Genomic DNA, 20,741 nt, shown 5'->3' on the forward strand with positions numbered 1-20,741 from the left:
TGTCCCTGCCCGTCATGTGACTGCGGGCTCGCCGGTGGAGCGGACATGGGCTCCCTGTGCCTAACGGCCCTGCCTTGGGCCCTGGTCCTGCTGCTGGTGCTGGGACTGCGCGGCTGGGAGGCCAGGGGTAAGTGGGGACCCGCAGCCCCTCCCGCCCCCCCCCCCCGGGCCTCACCCGCTGAGCATCGCGGTTCCAGCCCACAGAGCCCTGGACCCCGACTTCCGAGAAAGCTACTTTGAGCAGTTTCTGGACCATTTCAACTTCGAGAGGTTTGGCAACAAGACGTTCCTCCAGCGGTTCCTGGTGTCAGGTGAGGTCACCCGGGGACCCCCAGCCCCAGGAGGACCCACTCGCCTCCCCCCAACCCTTCCTGTCTGCACTCCACAGAGAAGTTCTGGAAGAGGGGCGAGGGGCCCCTGTTCTTCTACACGGGCAACGAGGGGGACGTGTGGGCCTTCGCCAACAACTCGGGGTTCATCCTTGAGCTGGCGGCGCAGCAGGCGGCTCTGGTCGTCTTCGCGGAGCACGTGGGTACCAGCGCGGGGGCGGGGGAGGGTGGCTGCTTGGGGCCTCAGCCCGGGCGCAGGCGAGGCCACCGCCCCCGTGCCGCCCACAGAGGTACTACGGGAAGTCGCTCCCGTTCGGGGAGCGGTCCACGCAGCGCGGCCACACGGAGCTGCTGACCGTGGAGCAGGCGCTGGCCGACTACGCCAGGCTGCTGCAGGCCCTGCGGCGGGACCTCGGGGCCCAGGACGTCCCGGCCGTCGCCTTCGGCGGGAGGTGGGTCCTCGCCGTCTGCTTTCTCTTCTGGGGACAAGTGGGCGCCCAGACACTTCAGGTCCTTCTCGAGGGGTGGGGGGCATGGGGCTGCGGAGGAGGGGGCCGAGCTGGGGCCCAGCCCCCACCCACTGGCGGCTGAGAGGCTGCTGCCCCAGGCGCCCAGGTGGGTGGGGGTTGGGAGGGGGATCTACAACCTTGACCCCGTGCCCCAAACAGCTACGGGGGGATACTCAGCGCATACATGAGGATGAAGTACCCCCACCTGGTGGCGGGGGCACTGGCGGCCAGCGCCCCCGTGGTGTTGGTGGCTGGCCTTGGGGACGCCTACCAGTTCTTCCGGGATGTCTCCGCAGTGAGTGAGGGAGGAGGGGGGCTGTGGGGTGGGGGGGCCTGGGGTCCAGCCGCAGCCACAACCACCGTTTCTTCCTCCAGGACTTTGAGGGCCAGAGTCCCAAGTGTGCCCAGGGTGTGCGGGACGCCTTCCGGCAGATCAAGGATCTGTTCCTCCAGGGAGGTGAGGAGGCCGCACCCCCCCCCTCGCGCCCCCGCCACACTCCACCACCAGCCGCCTCCAAAGGCCTTTCGTCCTGGCAGCCTACGGCGTGGTCAGCCAGGCGTTCGGCCTCTGCCAGCCACTCTCCAGCCAGAAGGACCTGGTCCAGCTCTTTGGGTTTGCGCGGAACGCATTCACCGTGCTGGCCATGATGGACTACCCGTACCCCACCGACTTCCTGGGACGCCTTCCTGCCAACCCTGTCCAGGCAAGACGCTTGCTCCCATAGGCAGGGAAGGGCCCGGGGCGGTCAGTGCTGCCAGCCTGAGGGCCATGCGCGGCTCTGTGGCCTGGGACCAGGGAAGGGCGAGCCGGGAGAGGGCTGCAGGTCACCAGCGGGGTCTCTGCTGAGGTGCTCTGCTGGCACCCTCCACTAGGTGGCCTGCGACCGGCTGCTGAATGAGAGCAGCAGGATCGAGGGGCTCCGAGAACTGGCAGGTGCGTCCACCCCTCTGCCCCGGGCTGGTGTCGAGACTGGGAGTCCTGCCGTGGGCGTGAGGGCAGGTCGGCTGTGGGGGCCTCCCGGGGCTGCCCCCATGGGACCTCGGGGCCCAGGATGCCTCTGCCATCACCTTGGAAACGACCATCTCCTTCCTGGCCCGACCTGGGGTCGCTGCTCCCAGGGAGCTGCGGGAGGCCCCGGCAGGGTGGGCAGGAGGCACCAGTGCACACCCAGGGTCCTCACCCCTCCTGGGCACGAGCCCCTGGAGCCCTGGCGCCGGCAGGGCCCCTGCAAGCGGGCCTGGCGTCCGGGCAGCTGGCCCCAGCCCCCCTCCCCACAGGGCTGGTGTACAACTCCTCGGGCCAGCAGCCCTGCTACGACCTCTACCTGCAGTACCAGGCGTGCGCGGACCCCACAGGCTGCGGCTCAGGCCCCGACGCCAGGGCCTGGGACTACCAGGTACTGGGTGGGGCACACGGGGCCACAGGGGGCAGGGTGATGGAGGGCACCTGCCCGCAGGCCTGAGCACGGCGTGGCTTGCAGGCCTGCACCGAGATCAACCTGGCCTTGTCCAGTAACAACGTGACGGACCTCTTCCCCGAGCTGCCCTTCACGGAGGAGCTGCGCCAGCAGTACTGCCTGCGCACATGGGGCGTGTGGCCGCGGCGGGACTGGCTGCGCACCAGCTTTGGGGGCGCGGGTGAGGCTGGGGAAGCGTCTCTGCCCGGAGCCAGCAGCTCTGGGGGCTGGGTTGGGCCCCGCCCGGCCCCCTGCCACTTGCTCTGTTCCTTTCAGACTTCAAAGCCACCAGCAACATCATCTTTTCCAACGGGGACCTGGACCCGTGGGCCGGGGGTGGGGTGAGTTGGGGGTTCTCCATGGGTGGTAACTGCCCTTGCAGGGTCCCTGTGGGTGGTCTGTGAGGATGTCCACACCCAGGTCTGTGCCCCCTCACTCCCGGCTCTTTCCTTGACTTGCCGGGCCCTGCCTGTGCCGTCTGGCAAGACCGGCCAAGGCCACGCAGCCACCTTGAGTCACGGCACTGGCTGCACCCCAGGGTGGGCCGTGCTCCAGGCTGGGGCTGCCTGCCTGGGGCTCACTCCTTGCATGTGCTGGCCTCTCTGACCAACACAGATCCACAGAAACCTGAGCGCTTCCGTCCTGGCAGTCACCATCCGCGGGGGAGCGCACCACCTGGACCTCAGGTGCGGCCCTGTCCTGGCAGCGGTGCCGCGCGGCACCTGGCCCAGGCCTGTGGCGGGACCGGGCGGCAGGCCTGGGAGTCCCAGGCCGGCCTGCCCACTGAGTGTCCCCACCACCTGTCTGCTCCACAGAGCGTCCCACCCGGCAGACCCCACGTCCGTCCTGGAGGTACGCCAGCTGGAGGCCATGTCCATCCACCAGTGGGTCCAGGAGGCCAGGCAGGAACGGCAGACACAGCACCGGCTCTCAGAGGCTGAGGGGCGTGCCCCCAGCTAGGACCAGAGGGCACAGCGGCCTCCCCTGGAGCCCTGGGTGGGGCCCTGGCTCAGGGAGGGGGCCCAGCAACACCCCTCATGGGAAGAGGGCGTGGACATGTGAGCACACTGACCCTCCCCCACCAACCATTGGTCAATAAAACGGTCACCTCAGGGTTTACTATTTGGTGTCAGGGGCAGAGGGTGGCTTTCATATGGCCTGATAAACTGTGACACCAAATACCAGGTCACTGGAGCAATTCCCCACATCCCTTCCCTTCAATGTCATTGACACCCCCGTGTGACTGCCCCACCACCCCTGCTTGTGCATCTTTGAGACCCCGAGCGTGGGGCAGAGGCCGCCACGAGCCCCGCCTCATGGGGGATGAGGGGTTATCCAGCCACTGACCGCAGGCCACAAGGCCCAGGGGAGCTCAGGGTGCCCTCTGATGGGGCAACCCTGCAGGGCTGGCAGCAAGGGAGGGAGTGTGCAGCTGTCACCAGGGTGCCAGGGTGCAGGGACCTGCCAGGAACACGTCTGAGCCCAGGGGAAGCAGGGTGGGAGCCTTGGCCTTGGCATAGGCTTGCTGGATGCTCAGAGAGGCCCAGGTTTCTGAGAAGGGATTTTTCTGGAAATGAGATCACCTGGTCACAAGGGGCAGGGGACCCCAGGCCAGTCCTAAAGGACAGATGCTATAAGAGGGGAGACGGCAGCAAGGGCCGGGCCTCAGTGGACAGGGCAAGGGGGCCAGCCCGTCGGGCGCCCAGCCCGTCAGGCACCAGGAAGCAGGCTTCCGCACAAACACAGGGCACCAGTCAGAGCAAATTGGCTTTATCCCAACGGAAGGCCACTCCGCGGGTGGCCTGGGGGCAGAGGCACTCGGCCCGCGCCCCCCAGACCCTGAGGGATCCCTGAGTCCATCATGTGCGCGGCACAGCCAGCCAGAAGCCCCGGCCCAGCGGGGTCACACGCGCCTCCCAAGACCTTGGGCTGGCCCAGGGTCCCCCACTGAGACCCCGAGGCAGAGCTGCACTCCAGTGTCCTCTTGGCTCCTGCCTCTGAACCAGCATGGGGCCTGGGGACGCCCAGGGGCCCCAAAAGGTGACCAGAGGCCCAGGACCCAAAGAGGCCCGGGCACCGACAGGACATTCGGGCAACAGGAATGTGACTCACAATTTGCAGTTTCTCAGGAATGGGGGGGCTGGTGGACTGGCCCCCCTGAACCCCAACACTGGTTTCTTCCTCCTAACGGTGTCCCCACAGAACCCCAGACTAGGAGCCCACACCGGGGCAGAGCACCGGCCGCCCACGGCCACCCCGAGCACCTCCCACAGCCCAGAGACGTCCTGGCCCAGTTGCCTCCTGGCCTGTCACCAGCCGGGCCCGGAGCACGTCCAGCTGGCAGACACACACGGCCCAGGTCAGAGGAGGGAGGACCTCTCCAGGGCCAGGTCCTGCCGACAGGCGCCCTTGAGCGCAGGCAGCGTCGGCCCGGGGGCAGCACCCACACAGGAACTGCACCCTAAGCGGGGGCCCAGATGGGCAGGGGGTGGGCCTCGGTGTTGAACACGTAGGCGTCCAGGCTGAGCAGGTCGGGGTCGTCAGAGAAGAGCAGGTACAGGTACTTGAGCGTCTCTCCCAGGAAAAAGCTCTCCATCTTGTCCCTGGGCTGGGGGTTGCGGGCGTCCTGGACGTTGCTGATGGAGGAATAGCCGCCAGAGGCAACCTGAGGAGAGCCGAGGCCGCGGGATCAGCGCTGCGGCACAGCCCCAAAGCCCCCCGCCTGGCCGCCACACGCACGGCCCCGGGCAGGGTCTGGGCCGGGAGGCAGTGAGGCCCACACGGTGACTGGCTATCCTGAAGTCACCTGGGTTCTTCCAGAGACCCCGGGTGGTACCTGCTGCCCTCGAGTGACCAATGGCAAGTGTGGCCTACAGAGCCTGTGGTGGTCACCCGCGGAGCCCAGAACCCACTGCTCACACACCACAGGGCAAAGGTCAGGCCTGAGCTCTGCCCAGCAGGCAGCAGGCCCTGGGCGGGGCACAGGCTTCTCTGAGCCAAGGTGCCAACGGTTCAGAGAGGCAGCCGGGCCTGAACACAGTGGGGGCACCTTGGTCGGCGTGCGTCCTGGGGACTGGGTGCCCAGAGGCCACCCCAGGTGGAAGAGAGCTGCCCGGGCCACACAGAGGACCAAGGCGGGACCCTCTCTGCCCTGCTCTGGACACTGCAGGGACCCTCCCCAACGGGCTGGTCCCTCGAGGTGGGACGGTGGCAGCAGCTCACCCGCGTGTAGGTGTTGAAGCTCTGCAGCAACTCCCAGCCCCAGTCCTGGTACTTGCGCTCCCCCGTGAGGCGGTGCAGATAGAACAGGCTCTCCACCGTCTCGGGGCGCAGCAGGTTGTGCCTGTCGGCCGGCTGAGGACAGGCCCAGGGCACGGCGTGAGGCCCACGCGGCGCCCTGGGCCCAAACCCGGCCCTGCCCGGCCCCACTCACCTTGACCTGCACGTCCTTCTGGCCCTTCTGCGCGTGCAGGTTGAAGTGCACGATCTCAGGGCTCAGCCCCGTCTCCATCTGCCTGTTCATCTGGTAGCAGGTGTCCATGAGTGCCCGGGCCAGCGCCAAGTGGTCGGCGGGCAGGCCGTGGTGGGCTCCCAAGGCCAGTGTCCCCGGCAGGAAGCACACCAGGTGGTCCTGAAACACAAGGGTCTCCTCACCACCGCAGAGCTAGTGGCCATGCAGGGTCAGCTGGGTCCAGCGCTGCCCCAGTGCTGCCCGGCCCCCATACCCCGGGGGCGCCCTTGACCACCAGGCCCAGCACTGGGGGCTCAACATGGGCAGGAGACGAGCTGGTGGGACACCTGTGTCCTGGGGGGCACGGCCTGGTCTCCGCACCCCTCCAACCACCAGGGAGCACCAGGTGCGGGAGGCAGGCGGGGACAGCCCACGTCCACCGAGAGCCCCACACTCCTGGCCACAAGGTCACTGGCCTCTCCTGGTCCAGACGTGGAGCCTGGGGGTTGAGGACGAGAGGCAGTTGCCACCCCCAGCCCGCCCTGTGCTCACCATCTTGGCGCTGAAGCGGCCATGGGCGAGCTCCCCCACGAAGGCAAGCTGGCTGGGCTCGGACCTGCGCAGGAGGTGCCTCTTGATCCCCTCGACGGCTTCCAGGTAGTCGTCCAGCAGCCTGGAGACCAGCGGGGTCGGTCGGCTCTGACCCGGCGGGCACACGGCCCACCCCCCAGGCCCATAACCCTGTGGTGGTGGTGCTGCCCGCAGGGCTGCGAGGCCTGCCCCAGTCTGGGCACCCCAGCCAGCCCGGGGGTAGGGGACCTATGGCAGGTCCGCCTGGAGGGCCAGAGCTGTGCCTTCTGCGCCCCCCCATCCCCCAACAGGGCTGTTCTCTCAACCGCCCAGAGGCCCTGCGGTTCCCTGACGAAGACCACCAAGTCCCTGCCCTGGGGGTTGGCCTGCAGCCACGCCCCCCACCCCGTCCCATGGGTCATATCACCCCTGGGCTGGAGCTGGTGGGTGGGCACCTCCAGGTCCCAGGCGAGGGTCTGAGAAGCTGGGTCTTCCAAACCCGGGGAGGGCCGTGTGGAACGAACCCCCCCCCAGACCTGGCTCAGCAGCAGGCTGGGGGCCACCGGCAGGACCATCCTGGTCCTCGGCGCTTGTGTGAGGGGCCCCCAGGTGAGCGGCAGAAGCGGCCTCACCTCGAGTCCCGCTTCCCGCCCTGGATCCACTGCTTGAGCAGGTACTCGTAGTAGCTGTCGGCCCTGGCGCCCAAGGTGAACACGCCCATGTGGGTGAAGAGGCCGCTGTGCGTGTTGATGAACATGGGCACCAGCCCGTCCTTCTTCCCCGACAGGGAGTGGACGTGCCGGGTCACCTCCTCTGCGGCCTCCTGGGCAGGGGGGAGGGCGGGTGAGCGGCCAAACTCGAGGTTGTCATCCCCCCCCACCGCAAACACTGCTGCTGTCGGCAGGAAACGTGAGCCCGGGCTCCGGTCCAGGTGCCGCTGCAGCGCCCGGGAGACCGCTGGGCGGGACGAGCACAATGAGGCCAGCACGTCACAGGTCCAACCCCACAGAGCTGTGACAGAGGCAGCCACGAGGACACAGGGCCACCAGAGCCTTGCATGAGCCGCCCCCAGCTCTGTCAGGGCCTCAAGGTCACATGCTGGAGCAGAGTGGGGCCTGGGTGGACTCGCCCGCCAAGCAGCGTGCGGGGCCTCAGCCTCAGCAGCGGTGAGGAGACAGGCCCCAGCGAAGGAAGAGCAGGAAGCAGCCACAAGGGAGGGACCGACACCTGCCCCTTGGGAGCTGATGGCACGGAGCCAGAGCGCGCCCCCGAGGCGCGGACTCGCACCTGGAACTTCCTGACTCCCGTGAGACGTGAGAGCTCTCGGAACTCCAGCTGGATGCTGGTCACCTCCGCCACCGTGCTGTCGGACGTCCACCAGGGCGGGTGGGCAACGCCAGTGCCGATGTTAACGTCCGAGTACGGGATCTTGGAGGGCGTTCGGAATGCAGGCATCAGCCGGTTCCCGAAATCTTCCTGGTGCACACACAGCGAGGGGTCACCGCCGTCGGCCGTCCCTGAGAGGCCTGGTCTGCCTCGTGGGCTGTGGACCCCTCACCCACTTCCACCCAGTTACGAGGCCCCAGCCCCCACAGCAGCACAGTGAGGTGGACTGTGAGCTTGGAGGGATGTCCCTCCGCCGCAGTGGACAAGCCGTGCTGCTCGGCTCAGCTCAGGCCAGAAAAGACCAACACACTCCAGGGGGGACAGGAAACCCCCCCCCCCGGAACCCCGGGGTGAGTGCTCGAGACCCAGGTCCCCGTGGGCGCGGGCCGCTCACAGCCTTCTGCAGGAACAGCGCGTCCCCGGACAGGTGGTAGGCACTCAGCAGCCCCCCCAGGATCCGGATAGTGCTCTCGAAGAGGTTGACGTCCACGTCCTTCTGGAACTGCAGCTTCCGGGACACCCACTGCCGGGCTTCTCCAAACTCTAGGGCACAAAACGGGAGGGCTGGAGGACATGCTCAGGGGTCCCGGTGCCGCAGGGCTTCGCACAGGGTGACGTGCTTTCTCCTCTCCGTCTCTCTGAGGGGACAAAGGCACAAACGCCCCGTCTTCACGTCTGAGGGTAAACGGGCCAGCACGTGGCTGGGGAGCCGCACCCGGCTGTAGGCACAAGTGGCCGAGAGTTGAGGCCCCCGCACGAGAACCACAGCGCGTGGTGACAGCCCCTCCCCAGGGACCATCAGCTCAGTAGCTGCCGGCGCAGCTGGGGTCGGCCCCTTGCTGTGCAGCAGCGTGGGTGGCAGGGACAGACTCCTGGTGCCGCCTCCGGCCACAGGGCCCTGGCCCCCGGCAGCGGGGGCCCGCTGCTGACCCGAGGCCCTCACTTGTGTCCAGCAGGGCCTGCACAGCTGTCTGCAGCCACGGGAGGCGACGGGGACGTGCCCGTGACCAGCACACCCCCTCCATCACCTCGGGAAGGAAAGCCCGTGTGTGTGGACACAGCAGGTGGGACACGCAGGCTCAGCCGCCTGCTCGAGGACAACAGGCACCTTTTTTCAGACCCAGGATCAACATGGTGTCCAGGGAGTCGATCAACGTGAGGCCGAGGCCGAACCACTCGCTGAAGGACCTGGACACGGGCTTCAGCTCATCGTGGCCCCAGGCGAACTTGCGGTACCCGGTCCATGCGTGGCGGAAGGCGTCGATCACGGCCTTCTGGCGCTCGTTAGGGGAAGCTGGAGGGAGGGAAGCAGGTCAGGGGACTGGGGCCTGGTCAGAGAGGGCAGAGCCCCTCGGCAGCCCTGAGCCGGGATGCTGGTGACCTGGGGGGACACTGACCAGGGCAGTGGTAGAGGACACGAAGGTCCGGGCCCAGCTGATGAGGTGGCGAGGCCCTGGGGGTCTCACATGGCAGCTTGGGCTCATGTCCACCTGGCCTGGCCTGGTCCACACCACCCTCTGGGGCACACCCTTGGGGCCACAAGAAGCGTGTGGCAGGCAAAAGCATCTGACAGCGCAGGCCAGGAACACAGCGGCACCGGCTGTCCAGGCAGCCCGGGTACGGGAACATCCGCCGTGACGGGTGCTGGCAACAGGGACAAGCCCCCCCATCTCTCACCAGCCCGTGCCCGGGTCTTCCAAGAGGAGAGCCCATGGGGCGGGCACACCGTGGTCCCTCTGCAGCCCGCCTCCCGCACCCACGGTGCCCCCGGCGGGTGTGCTGTCCACACAGGCAGGGTCACACAGGGGCCGGCGTCCAGGAAAACTTGGCACTGACTTCACTCCACGTGTCCTCTCTGTGGGGGTGGAGGCCTCCCCTCCTGACACCCACAGCCACGCTGTCCCTCCTTAAGGCCACACAACCGCTCCGTATCCCCACAGGCCCGGCTGCCGGCCCTGGCTCTGGGCGCCTTCAACCTTCTTCACAGGATGGCCTGGCTGCAGCTGGCCTCTGACTCCTGGGGCCCGGATGCACGGACCCACCCACCCGCTAAGGGCCTCGGGCCTGGGGTGACACTGAGGGGGAGCCCTGTCTTCACACCCCCAAGTCCCTCTTGGACCAGACACGGGCAGGAAGATGGGCTTCCCACCCCCCCACACACACACCTGTGGCCACAGGACAGTGTCCAGGAACCACTCGTAGCTACCAGACCTCTGAAGAGCATGTGACCCTGACAACCTGAGAACCTGGGCCCACCTGGGTCCCGAGGAACAGTCAACCTCGGGGGGACGGGTGGCGCTCCACCCCCTTGCCCCACATGCTCACGTGTGCATCCACACGCCCTGGGTCAGCACACGCAAGTGGGGCCCTGAGGGATGCAGGGGGGACCTTACCCACGTGCTTCAGAATCCTGGGGGCCCTCGAGGAGGGCCTGGTGGGGGCCTCTGCCTTCCTGGACGGGAGCTCGGTGCCCTGCTCCGGCTCTATCACTGCTCCCCGCCAGCTGCAGGGAGAGGGGCCGTCAGCCGGGCAGGGGCCAGGGTGCAGGAGCCCGTGGGGGCAGCCCAGCTGGGCTCAGCCCCCTCCAGGCCAGACAACTAGGAGACGGTCTCCGCCCCACCCCAGGGCACGCTCAGGGTGCGGCAGACTGCCTGCTTCACAGGGAAGGTGGGCTCGGCCCGGTGCTGGTTCTCCTTGTCTTTCAGAGGAGACGTGCCCAGCGCAGCGGCCTCCCGGCTTCCTGACGCTCAGACCCACGTGCTGGGCTCCCGGTACCTGACGACCGTCCTTGGCGGGTCCTGCTGCTGGTGCAGCTCGTCCGCCGCCTCCTCCCTCCTCTTGATGTCGTCCTGCCTCCTGCCCTCTGAGTCTTTATCGGGGGCTCTGATCTGCAGGTTGCGGGGGCCCCGCCGGACGTGCCTCTGAGGCTTCTGGATAAACAAGAGTTGCTGGTGAGAATTCAGGTGCCTGGAGCTGCCCCTTCGTGCCCAGGCCCCGCTGAGTTTCGACCCCCAAAACAAACCAAACCCCCGCCTCGGGCAGCTCCCCGGAGCAGGCCCTGCCCCCGCCCCACCCACAGCCAGGGGCTCCCCAGCCCGCAGTCCAGTGCCCTGTCCTCAAGCTGCTGCCCTGACCAAATGCCCAGCCTCCTCAGCGGGTGTCCGCTCTCTCATCCTCACAGGACACAAAGTGTGGGCCGCCCACCTGTTCCTGGGGCCCCAGCTGGCTTTACACCAGCCCCGGAGAGAAGGGACAGGTCTGCTCTGCTCACCACCTAACCCAGGGTATGAAGCCCAGGAGCTGGGAAGCCAAGAATGGAAGAAGAGGGTGCTCCTCCTTCCTCCCCCAGGAGGTGTCCAGCCGGCGCAGAAGGAACGAGGCTGGCCCACCAGACAGATGGCAAGAGAAGGCCTTCTCCCAGACTATTCTGACGTTCCAGGGACTAGGCCGGAGCTTGAGGAAAGTACCTGACGGGGCAGCACAGGGCTGTTCCCTGGGTCAGCATCTGCCTTCTGCGGAGCTGGCAAGATGGGTGGGTTTGCTGGCCTCATTCTCTGCTCTCCTGCTGACCTGCCACTCGGAGCTAGACGAGAGAACCTGTTTAACTCAGATATACCACTTGGGCTAGGGGACACTCAGGGTACTTTGTAGAAGACACCTACGTAGGTACTGGTTCTAACAAAGGACGCCCTGAAGCCCTGGGAAGTCACCCACTGCATCTGAGAATGGCCAGAGGGAACCAAACGTTCTTGAAGCACTTGGCCATCTTTGTCCTCATCAGCAACCCATGACCCCAAAGGCTTCTCCTTTGTATTTCCTCTCCAGGAAGTGCACAAGGTGACCTACAGTGGCACGTTGCCTTTACACCTGCTCTCTGCCTGGTCCTGCCCGAACACACGGCAGCGTGCACTATTCTCAGGACAGACTCCGAGTGGGCGTTCAACCTCAGGACAGGAGCTGGATGCTGGCCCCACAGCAGACACACAGGAGGCAGGCAGGGAACATCATGTTAACATCTGTGTTCTAGCAAGGAGGCTGAAAACACACCATACTCTTTTTTTATCTGGATCTCCTGCCCACTCGTTGCCCTTTATGGCTCCTGGGGCTGGTTACAGTGGAAGGCAAGATCGCTTCTGTCTAGTTAACCCTTGGGTGTCTGAGACACTCAGGAGTGGATACCTTTCCACGGGTCAGCCATGCTGATGTAGGACAGGAGCCCACAGAGCGTCAGAAACACCAGGGTGAAGAGAATCACATTCCGCTGTAATCTCGACAGTTGCTTCCATTTCTGGGGTGGGGAGAGGGGAGACGGAAAGTGACACTTTTTACTGAAAATAAAATGGAATTCTCTTCCTCTGTGACAAATTCTGTGAGGTCAATGAGTGATTCAGAAGGTCCTGTGTGCAGCTATATTGTTTCTGAACTGGGCGCGGTTCCCTCGCAGAGGGGTGACAGGCTGGGGATGGACTGCAGGTGACAGAATGACCGGGGACAGGTAACAGGAGAATGAAAACGGACGCAGGGTCCACTTGTGTCCTGCACATGGACAGCGCAGAAAGGCCCCGCCGGACCTGCACCTGCCCAGATGCGGCATGTGGACGCCCCACCGCCTGAGAACACCGAACGCACAAGGCGCGTTAGAGTGGCTGAGCCTATGTCCCCGGCATCCGCACTGGGGGAGAACTCATCCAGGGAACCTCAGGTTTCCGTTCGGGGTGGAGAGAACAAGACCATACGGGGACCCGCTGGGGGTGCGTCGGCCCCGCTCGGCGCCCTCCCCGGCCCAAGCCGCAGAGCCTGGCCCGCGGATAGTGCCGCTGGGACCAGCGCCTCCTGCCCGGGGCCGGCGCGCGGGGCGGAGACCCCGGGGCCTGCGGGACCAACCCTCACCCGCCAGCACGAGCGGCGCCGCCGGGTTTTGCTGCCGTCGCCGCTCTGGCCAAGGCTCAGCGTCACCGAGATGAAGTCCCGGTGCGGCGCAGGCGGCGCCGGAGGGTACATGACAACGGTGGAGACGGCCCGGGGGACCCCGTTCACTGGCAGCGTCAAGAGGCCGGGCTGTGAGAGGGGCCCGAGGCTCCGTTCTTCGCACAGTAGCGAGCAGCCATATCAGCTCCGGCAACACTCCGCCCATCGCGCTCACCGCCAATGCGCGTGCGCCGCGCCCTCTTAACCTTACTACGCGTGCGCCTGGCTTCGGTGACCCTGCGAACGAGTTTACCGGGGCACCAGCGTCTCCTCGCTTCTGCGCCTGAGCGGTGACCTCACACCCAAGACATTAGCGCCCTCCAGCGCCTGCGCGCCGGGTGTGGGCGTGGCTTAGACTAGGAGGCGGGTTGGACTGGTCCTCGGGGGTGGTGTCCCCTGGCTTTCGGGTCGTACGGCTTGTCTGCGCCCCCAGCCCGACTGCCCCAGGTCCTGTGGTCAATGAGGGCCGGCCGCTCCGCCCAGCTGGAGCGAGGCCGCGGGGCGGGGTCCCGCCACAGTGATCATCCCTCATCCCGCGCTGGGTTTCCACCCATGTGACATGCCGGTCTTGGGGACGTACGGCGTATTGCTCGTGGCAGAGCCGCCCGGTGCTGCCGGGGCCTGCTCAGCTCAAGACCTGTCCGGATGTCTGCGGGGCTCCCCCCCCGTGTGTGCCCCCTGTTCCCTTTCAGGGGCCATCTCTCAGGCCCCGGCGGGTCTCATCCCACACACAGCTCTGCGGGAAGTTCCAACCAGGCCCTCACTCGTCCCTCCCTGCGCAACCGGCTACCAGGGAAACAGTGGCATCTGGAGCGCGCAAGTACCCAAAGGCCCAGTCACCAGGCCCTCAGAGCCAGCGCACCGGCCCGTCCTGGAGAGTTGGTTCAAGCGGCAAGTTCTGAGCCTAACCCCCAGATGCCTGACCCACTGAGTTGTTGCAGGTCCCCTAGACCCTGATAGGTGGCTGGGCGGAACAAGCAGGAGGAGCTTCCTGACTGGCCCGCCCACCCAGAGCAGGTTTGGCTCAGCGTGTGGGGTCCAGCCCTCGACTGACACCCCCTGGTGCTGGTCCTGTGACGGAACGGAGGCTCGGCTGCCTGCCGCAAGGAAAGCCAACATGCGAAGGAAAGTGGTTTTTCAGATGCCGCCACCTGGAAGATGGGGTCTCATGGCTCCAAGCCTAACTCCTCCTCTGTGGAGACAAGTTTAATAAGGAGGGAGAGAGGAACAGTACAGAAATCAGAGGAGGAGGTTGAAAAGTTCCCCACATGGCAACACGCACCGTCCATTCCAATAACGCAGGTGACGGTCCTGTACGCACCATCCCAGCTCCACATCATCCTGGCTCCATGGGTGAAGGTCAGCAATCAGGGAGCCGGGAAGTTCGAAGGTCAGAGTCTGTATCTTTTGAAGTTAGTTTCTAGGATTCTTACACAAACGTGCCGTTCGTCTACAACGGACGGACTGGAGCCAGCATTTACAGGAAGTGTAAATGGACGTTAGAGTGGGCCACGGTTCCCACTGTTGCTACCATCCTGTTGCACTCCACCCCACGTGCTGCTATAAAGACTGCACTCTCCAGTCCAGGGACCAATCACAGCACCTGGTGTTTATTGGCAGCTCCCCTTGCCCCCCCCCCCCCCCGCACTGTGTATGAAAAATCAAGTTTGGCAGTATTTTCAAACACAATTATTTCAGTAGTAGTTGTCTGGGGTTAGACACAGGGGCGGTGGCTATAGAAGCAACACGATGTCTGTGTCGATGGGACCATCCCGCCTCTGGAGTGCAGAGCGGACACAGGACGCACACCTGTGGGAAGTGCCAGAGCACCTCCGTGTTCTGCTGTGGCGGGGTCTTGTAATCATGCATGCTACGAACAGTGCAGGAAACAGTGAGGGGTGCCTGGGACCTCGGTGCTGTTTGAAACTTTATATGAAGATACAAATTATTTGAAAATAAGTTTTTAAAAGGTGAGCTGTTTCAATAGTTTGCCCAGCAAACTACGTAGAAGAGATGGCGCGGCGTTCCCATTCTGCCGGCGAGGAGCACTCCAGGCAGGACCCTGGCCTGGGCCTCCACCAGGTGGCCCTGCCTCTGCCCTGGACCCCCAGCTTGCCTCGGGAGCAGCTGGGAAGAAGACCCTAAGGCACACAGTTTGGTTTTGAGGTTTACAAGCTGGGAGACCTGGGCACAGCCGGACTAGGCCATCACACCCAGGGTAGGAAGTGTGGGAAGAGTCTTCTCCAAGCCCCTGGAGGGACCAGTGGCACCTGTACCCACCGGCCTGATAACACCTTTGCCCTGGGGAAACCAGTGGGCTCCCTGCAGGCTGTGGGGGCAGCGCAGGGGAGGGGCAGGCAACCCCATCTAGCAGCAGGCCGCACTGCACGCTGTTCTTCACGTCAGTGGGGAGGTAGAGGCCCCTGTGCTGTGTCCAGAAGGGGAGGCGGCACTGGGGCCCAGGGCAGCAAAGCCAGGACAAGAGAACAGGGCCTGCTGGCTTCCCCCAATCTGGGCCAGGCTGCAGGGGGGCAGGGAGCGGGCCATGGCCGAGTGTGGAGGCTGTGCCCCTGCCTGTCAAGGAGTAGGAAGGGGTGTGAGCACCAAGATCAGGGTGGCAGGCTGGAGAAAGGGTGGCACTCCCCATCGAAATTCCAGTTAATGACTGAAGGAGGTCCCACTATGTTTCGTGGACACTCAGCAGTCTACACCAGTCACAGACGGGACAGAGGGGGCGAGGCCTCGGGCACAACGCGGAGACTTCAGCCGCAGTGTGCAGGTCGAGCTTCTCTCGGTGCCGCCAGCCCTTTGTGGTGGTAAGCCGGGCCGTTTCTGCTGTCGGCCTCAGCCGGCAGGCTGGCCTATGGCGCCAGCCTCATCCCAGTTACTGGGTCAGCTGCCAGGGAGAGGGAACAGTCCCTCTGCAGACCAGGAGTGGAGGAGCGAACCAGGGTCCTCCCTCTGTGTCCCTTGGTCCAGAAAGTCGCAGCCGTGGGCTTTCCAACCTGGAGCCCCGGGTCAGGGCCACATCCACATCCCTGTGGACCCCAGGGGTTGGCTGGTCTGGGAGCCAGTCAGGGACCCAGTGCCCTGACCCCTTTCTCATCCAGAATGACTGGGGACTGGAACTCCCGGCCTTGCAGGTACACCTCCAGACCCTGGAAATGAGTCAAGTGTCATCTCTTGTCCCTGGGCAGGAGTCCCGATTCAGCCTGGAGCTGGGGAGACTTCCAGGGGCAAGGGTCACATGCCATCTCCAGACCACAGGCCAGCACAACCCCCAGCCCAGGCGAGTTCAGACCAGAGCTTACCCAGGGGGCCAGCACCCCTCCCTCAGCAAGGCCTGCCCTCCCACCGCTCCCAGGACCTCGCTTTGAGGGCTTCACCCTCCCCCCACCCACATCCTGGAAGTTCCTCTGCCACCCAAAGGCCCATTTACCACATGGGTAGAGCGAGGCAGACCTGTGACTTTCTACCGAAGCACTCACCCCTCCCCAGACCATCTTCCTCTGCTCATGCAGCCTGACCGGAAAAACCCCACAGAAGCCCGGGCAGCCAGGTGGCTCTCACCTCTCCACAGTAGGACACCAAAGGCGAGATCTCGCAGATGGCTGGAGGCTCCCCACTGCTGGGCAGGCTGAGGGAAGACCCTTGTCAGTCTCTGCTGGGGTGGGGATGGACCCCAGCACCACCCATCACCCGGGCTGGCCCTGTCCTGGCCCAGCAGGCCGCCCACCACGCCCCCAGCTGCCCACAGTCCTTTTCCCGGAAATCTCTTTCTCTGGACCCCAGGACCCTGAGCCCCCGCCCCGCCTGAGAAACAGGCCCAGGTCTGGGCCGGAACTCTGCCCCTGCAGCCTTCCCTCTCCGAACCTGCACCACCAAATGTGGGCAGTGGCTGCCAACTACGGAGAAGTGGAAACCTAACGTTCTTCCTTCCCAGCCCTGAAAAGTGAGCCCCTCCTTGCTGTCTTCTGAACGTCCTACCTGCTTTCAAAGCTCGTGAATGAGCCAGATAAGGCTGCAGCACCCCCCCACCCCCACCTTCCCTAGGGTCCTGAGCAAACCTTGAGGGGTTGAGCCACAGGGCAGCAGTGGTGGTCCCTGCATGGCCAAGCTGGGCACACAGCCACCTGCTCGGACAACAGCCCCCGGGGCCCCCACTCACCCGGGCAGCTCAAGGAGCCGGGCCCCATGTGCACCCACGAAGCGGGCCCCGGCCTGCAGGGCCCAGCGGTAGTGCTGGGCGAGCAGGGCCTGCCGGGCCGTGGTAGGGGTGTCCCTGTCAGCCGGGTCGGCGTTCTTCAGAGGGGAGAACTCCTCGTCGCGTGGCACCTCGAAGGCCACAAAGTGCCTGGCGAGGACAGAACAGGTGACCCGTCACGCTGGCTCACAGCCCCTGGGCCTGGCAGGTGCCACCCGAGGTCCCTCCCACGGCCACCAGGCAAACCTGACCCCAAAGTGAGGCCCAGATACCCCGGGAGCCCCCGCAGCCCGACCTGGGAATCGCAGACGGAGGGCTCAGGAGGGGCTGGGTGCACCCCAAAGCCCACAGCCCCTAACATTCCCTGCACTCCCACCCTCAGGGGGGCAGCTTCTCTGGCCTTCTCCCCGAGACCCGCCTTCTGCCCCCCAGTTCCCCACTGTGAAAGGGGCACTCCCACAGTGTCCCCCAACAACAGCCTCCACGTCCCTGCCCACCTGGGCCTCAGAACCCCCCACCAGAGCAGGAAGGGAGACGCGGAGAGAGAGTGCCTGCTGCCACTAACTCAGCGAACTGAAACACGTCAAAGACGAACTTCTCCATCTTGATTCCATTCGGTTTTGGCGGCTTCACCAGATTCCCCTCCTCGTCCACATACGGGACCTTCTTCACGGCCACGTGTGGCTTCAGCAAGGGCTCAAACTTCCTGGGGGACAGGAGAACAAGGGGAGGCAAGAAGCGTTTCCTACAGGGTCCCTGAAAGGGCCCAGCCAGGTGGGGCAGGTGGTGGACGGGCCCCGACGGGCACTGACTGGTGGGAGCTGAGCTGGGTCTGCGGGAGGGCACAGGCACCCACACCCTGCCCGGGAGCAGCAGCAACCAGGGCAGAGGTGGGGCCGTGGGTCACCCCCCAGGAGGTGCAGGCCGGCCTGGCCCCACGGCCTTCCAGCAGCTGCCCAGCTCTCTGGGGCCTCCGGCTGCTCTCCACACCAAGAACCTTCTCCTCCCCAACCCACTGCCAGGGCCTCGCCAGAGCCCCGCCCCACTCAGATCAGCCTCCAGTCCCCGCTCACCTGGTGACCTCCTCCAGGAAGCTTCGAGTGAAGAAATGGTTGCAGATGTTCCCTGCGTTGTAGAGCAGGCCGCCGTCGGGCCCGCGAAGGCTGGCGGTCTCGGGGCTGATCTCGCTGTATTCCACCACCTGGGGGACTCCGTCCACCTGGCACACCACGCCCACAGGCTCCTCGGGGTAAGCCTTTTCCACCACCTGCGGCCAGGATAGGGGGGCTGACACTGCTGGGTGGGGCTGGAGGCGCCGCGGGGGTGGGGCAATGCGGTGGGGGCGGGGCTGGCGGGATGGGGAGGGGCCAGGCAGCTGGGGCGGGGCGCCGCGGCAGCTGGGGCGGGGCGCCGCGGCAGGCGGGGCGGGGCGCCGCGGCAGGCGGGGCGGGGCGCCGCGGCAGGCGGGGCGGGGCGCCGCGGCAGGCGGGGCGGGGCGCCGCGGCAGGCGGGGCGGGGCGCCGCGGCAGGCGGGGCGGGGCGCCGCGGCAGGCGGGGCGGGGCGGGAGGGCTCGCCTTGGCGCCACAGTCCGCGCCCTGCAGCACACAGAAGCCAATGAAGATGGGGTCCGCCAGCCGCACCAGGATGTTGTCCACACAGTACACGTGCACAAACTCTACTCCTCGGCGCTCCATGTCCTCTAGAATCCGGTGATCCGCCAGCGCGCAGTACAGGCCCCCGTTGCCGTCTGTAGAGAAGGGGTACGACTTGGGAGAGCTGCAGCGTGGCCTTGCCCGGCTAGAGAAGGGGGTCGGGTTGTGCTGGAGGTAGGAGGTCCCTCACGGTTGGACCTTGAGCCGGAAGCAGCTCTCACTATCCTGGTCTTACGCCACGTGACAGACGGAAATGGAGGCCACTGTCCAACTACACAGGCTCCAGGCGGCCGCTCAGGCCGCCCCAGGCCCGCTCCCTGCGCTGGGCCAGGGGCGGGGCCTACCTGGGGCCATGGCAACCTTGTCCTTCTGCTCCAGGATGGCCTTCCCATCGAAGGTCACAACAGGCAGCATGCGCTGCTCAAACAGGACCACGTTGTCGGGGTCCAGGCAAAAGAAGTCGTGCCGCTTGAGGAACTCCGCCGTGGGCCCCAGAGTGAACTCACTCGTCATGACGTACCTGCCGGGACAAGGGAGGCCGAGCCCGCCTTCAGGAGCTCCCACGGGGGGCTGGCATCCGAGTCCGGTCTGGGTGGGGGCCTCAGGCCTGTCTGAGTGGATGCTGGGCGCTGTGCAGGGCTTGAGGTTCAAATCTTGGTTTGGGGCAGAGCTGGGCTGCATGCGGGGGCCACTCTGGGGCCAAGGTCGTGCAGAGGGGACATACCAGGGTACTGTGCAGCGGACTCCGTGGCGCTCACCGGCCAGCTGCTGCACCCGCCGGATCCGCTCGGCCTGCAGCTGATACAGAGTCTTCTGGCTGGGCAGCCCCACCTGATACATGCCCTTGGGGTAGGTCACGCCCAGGCGCGTGCCCTGCCCGCCGGCCAGCAGCAGCACGGCCACCTTGTTCAGGGCGATCTGGCGGAAACCTGGGGGCCAAGGGTGCGGTGAGGAGATGCCTGGGACCCACCACACTGCCACCCCTGTCTGGGACAGAGACTCCTGATGCCCCCAGACAGCCTAACCTGGCCCCGACCCTGCGGAGGTTTGGATGGTGTCCTCCTGGGTTCGTTCCCCACCTGGGCCCTTCAGAGGGAACATGGGGGACAGGAGTGTGCTCAAGTGTGCAAGGGGTCCCCTACTGCCAATACAGCTGGGGGCTGGGCACTGGCCGGCCAGGTGTGCGCACGCATACAGCACTCTCCCGGGCGGCTGCGGCCTGGAAGCGTCTGGGGGCGGCCCCACCGCGGTTCCTGCTTGTATATGTGAGACAGGAGGAGACTGCACGTGGATGAAGCCAAAGCAGGAAAGGATCAAGGGTGGGAGGCGGGGGGAGGAAAGTGGTGGCAGGAAAAAGGAGACAACTGTACCTGAACAATTAAAAAAAAAAAAACCCTGGCTGGTGTAGCTCAGTGGATTGAGCGCGGGCCTGTGAAGTAAAGACTCGCCGGTTCGATTCCCAGTCAGGCACATGCCTGGGTTGCGGGCCAGGGCCCCAGTGAGGGACACATGAGAGGCAACCACACACTGATGTTTCTCTCCCACTCTTTCTCCTTCCCTTCCCCTCTAAAAATAAACAAAATATTTTAAAGAAACGGAAAAACAAAGCACTGAAACGAACCGAACTCCAAGCACGGCCTCTCCTTTGACCCCGGACCCTGGTCTAAGGGAACGACCCCTTCCTGCCAGCCAGATGCGCCTTGCCGTTGGGACCCCCGCCCGGCCCCGCCCCTCTCGGGCCTCCGGACCCCTTACCTTCTTCCTCCCAGAGTCGCCGCCTCTCCGCGTCGCTCCGGCTCACGCTGCCCACGCGCTCACGGGGTAGGGGACGCAGGCGCGTGGCCAGGTCGAGCGGCGGGCCCGGCGGATGCGCACAGGCCGCGGCCGCGCGCTGGCAGTGCTCGCGCAGCGCCTGGGGCTCCAGCGACTCCAGCTCTGCCAGCAGCGAGGCGCGCGGCCCTGGCTCCAGCTCCGCCCAGAAGCGCAGGAGGTGCTCCTGGCCCACACGCTGCAGCCGTGCACGCATGTCCTGCTCCGAAGCCATGTCGGTGTGCCGCTGCCTTGGGCCCCCTCAGCACTCGTGACCAGTGTGCTCTGACTGGCGTCACGGGACCCGGCGGGTGGTGCTGACCCTAGCGCCCCGCCCTGGCCCTGCCCACCAGCTGCGGCCCGCGGCGGCCTCGACTGCGCCCCAACCACAGCGCCGGATCTCGG

The 20,741-nt window shown here is 65.7% G+C and overlaps 3 protein-coding genes across 5 annotated transcripts; 1 reads left to right on the forward strand and 2 right to left on the reverse strand.

The window, feature by feature from the left end:
* DPP7 (dipeptidyl peptidase 7) lies at positions 1-3,408 on the forward strand. Of its 2 annotated transcripts, XM_037127732.2 has the most exons (13): positions 1-127; positions 198-311; positions 389-528; positions 618-781; positions 998-1,133; positions 1,214-1,295; positions 1,376-1,542; positions 1,712-1,772; positions 2,117-2,235; positions 2,320-2,476; positions 2,572-2,636; positions 2,911-2,981; positions 3,111-3,408. In XM_037127732.2, the coding sequence occupies exons 1-13, from the start codon at positions 46-48 to the stop codon at positions 3,253-3,255; spliced, it is 1,503 nt and encodes a 500-aa protein (XP_036983627.2). In that variant the 5' UTR covers positions 1-45; the 3' UTR covers positions 3,256-3,408. The 2 variants fall into 2 exon arrangements, with proteins under 2 accessions (XP_036983627.2, XP_053523597.1); XM_053667622.1 differs by lacking the exon at positions 2,572-2,636.
* A 641-nt stretch (positions 3,409-4,049) lies between these two features.
* Positions 4,050-12,828, reverse strand: MAN1B1 (mannosidase alpha class 1B member 1). The gene is made up of 13 exons (XM_037127731.2): positions 12,593-12,828; positions 11,882-11,990; positions 11,170-11,285; positions 10,478-10,632; positions 10,096-10,205; positions 8,811-8,996; positions 8,097-8,245; positions 7,604-7,792; positions 6,949-7,139; positions 6,299-6,419; positions 5,729-5,926; positions 5,518-5,649; positions 4,050-4,960 (listed from the first exon to the last, which is right to left on the reverse strand). The coding sequence occupies exons 1-13, from the start codon at positions 12,701-12,703 to the stop codon at positions 4,757-4,759; spliced, it is 1,971 nt and encodes a 656-aa protein (XP_036983626.1). The 5' UTR covers positions 12,704-12,828; the 3' UTR covers positions 4,050-4,756.
* Positions 12,829-14,584: 1,756 nt separating this feature from the next.
* Positions 14,585-20,602, reverse strand: UAP1L1 (UDP-N-acetylglucosamine pyrophosphorylase 1 like 1). Of its 2 annotated transcripts, XM_037127814.2 has the most exons (9): positions 20,283-20,602; positions 19,252-19,456; positions 18,872-19,047; positions 18,450-18,622; positions 17,948-18,141; positions 17,440-17,580; positions 16,839-17,024; positions 16,241-16,307; positions 14,585-15,828 (listed from the first exon to the last, which is right to left on the reverse strand). In XM_037127814.2, the coding sequence occupies exons 1-9, from the start codon at positions 20,569-20,571 to the stop codon at positions 15,745-15,747; spliced, it is 1,515 nt and encodes a 504-aa protein (XP_036983709.2). In that variant the 5' UTR covers positions 20,572-20,602; the 3' UTR covers positions 14,585-15,744. The 2 variants fall into 2 exon arrangements, with proteins under 2 accessions (XP_036983709.2, XP_036983708.2); XM_037127813.2 differs by having other exon boundaries at positions 18,872-19,456.
* Positions 20,603-20,741: the final 139 nt, after the last annotated feature.

Source organism: Artibeus jamaicensis, unplaced genomic scaffold (genome assembly GCF_021234435.1).
Source record: "Artibeus jamaicensis isolate MK-2021 breed Jamaican fruit bat unplaced genomic scaffold, CSHL_Jam_final contig_471, whole genome shotgun sequence".
NCBI lineage: Eukaryota > Metazoa > Chordata > Mammalia > Chiroptera > Phyllostomidae > Artibeus > Artibeus jamaicensis.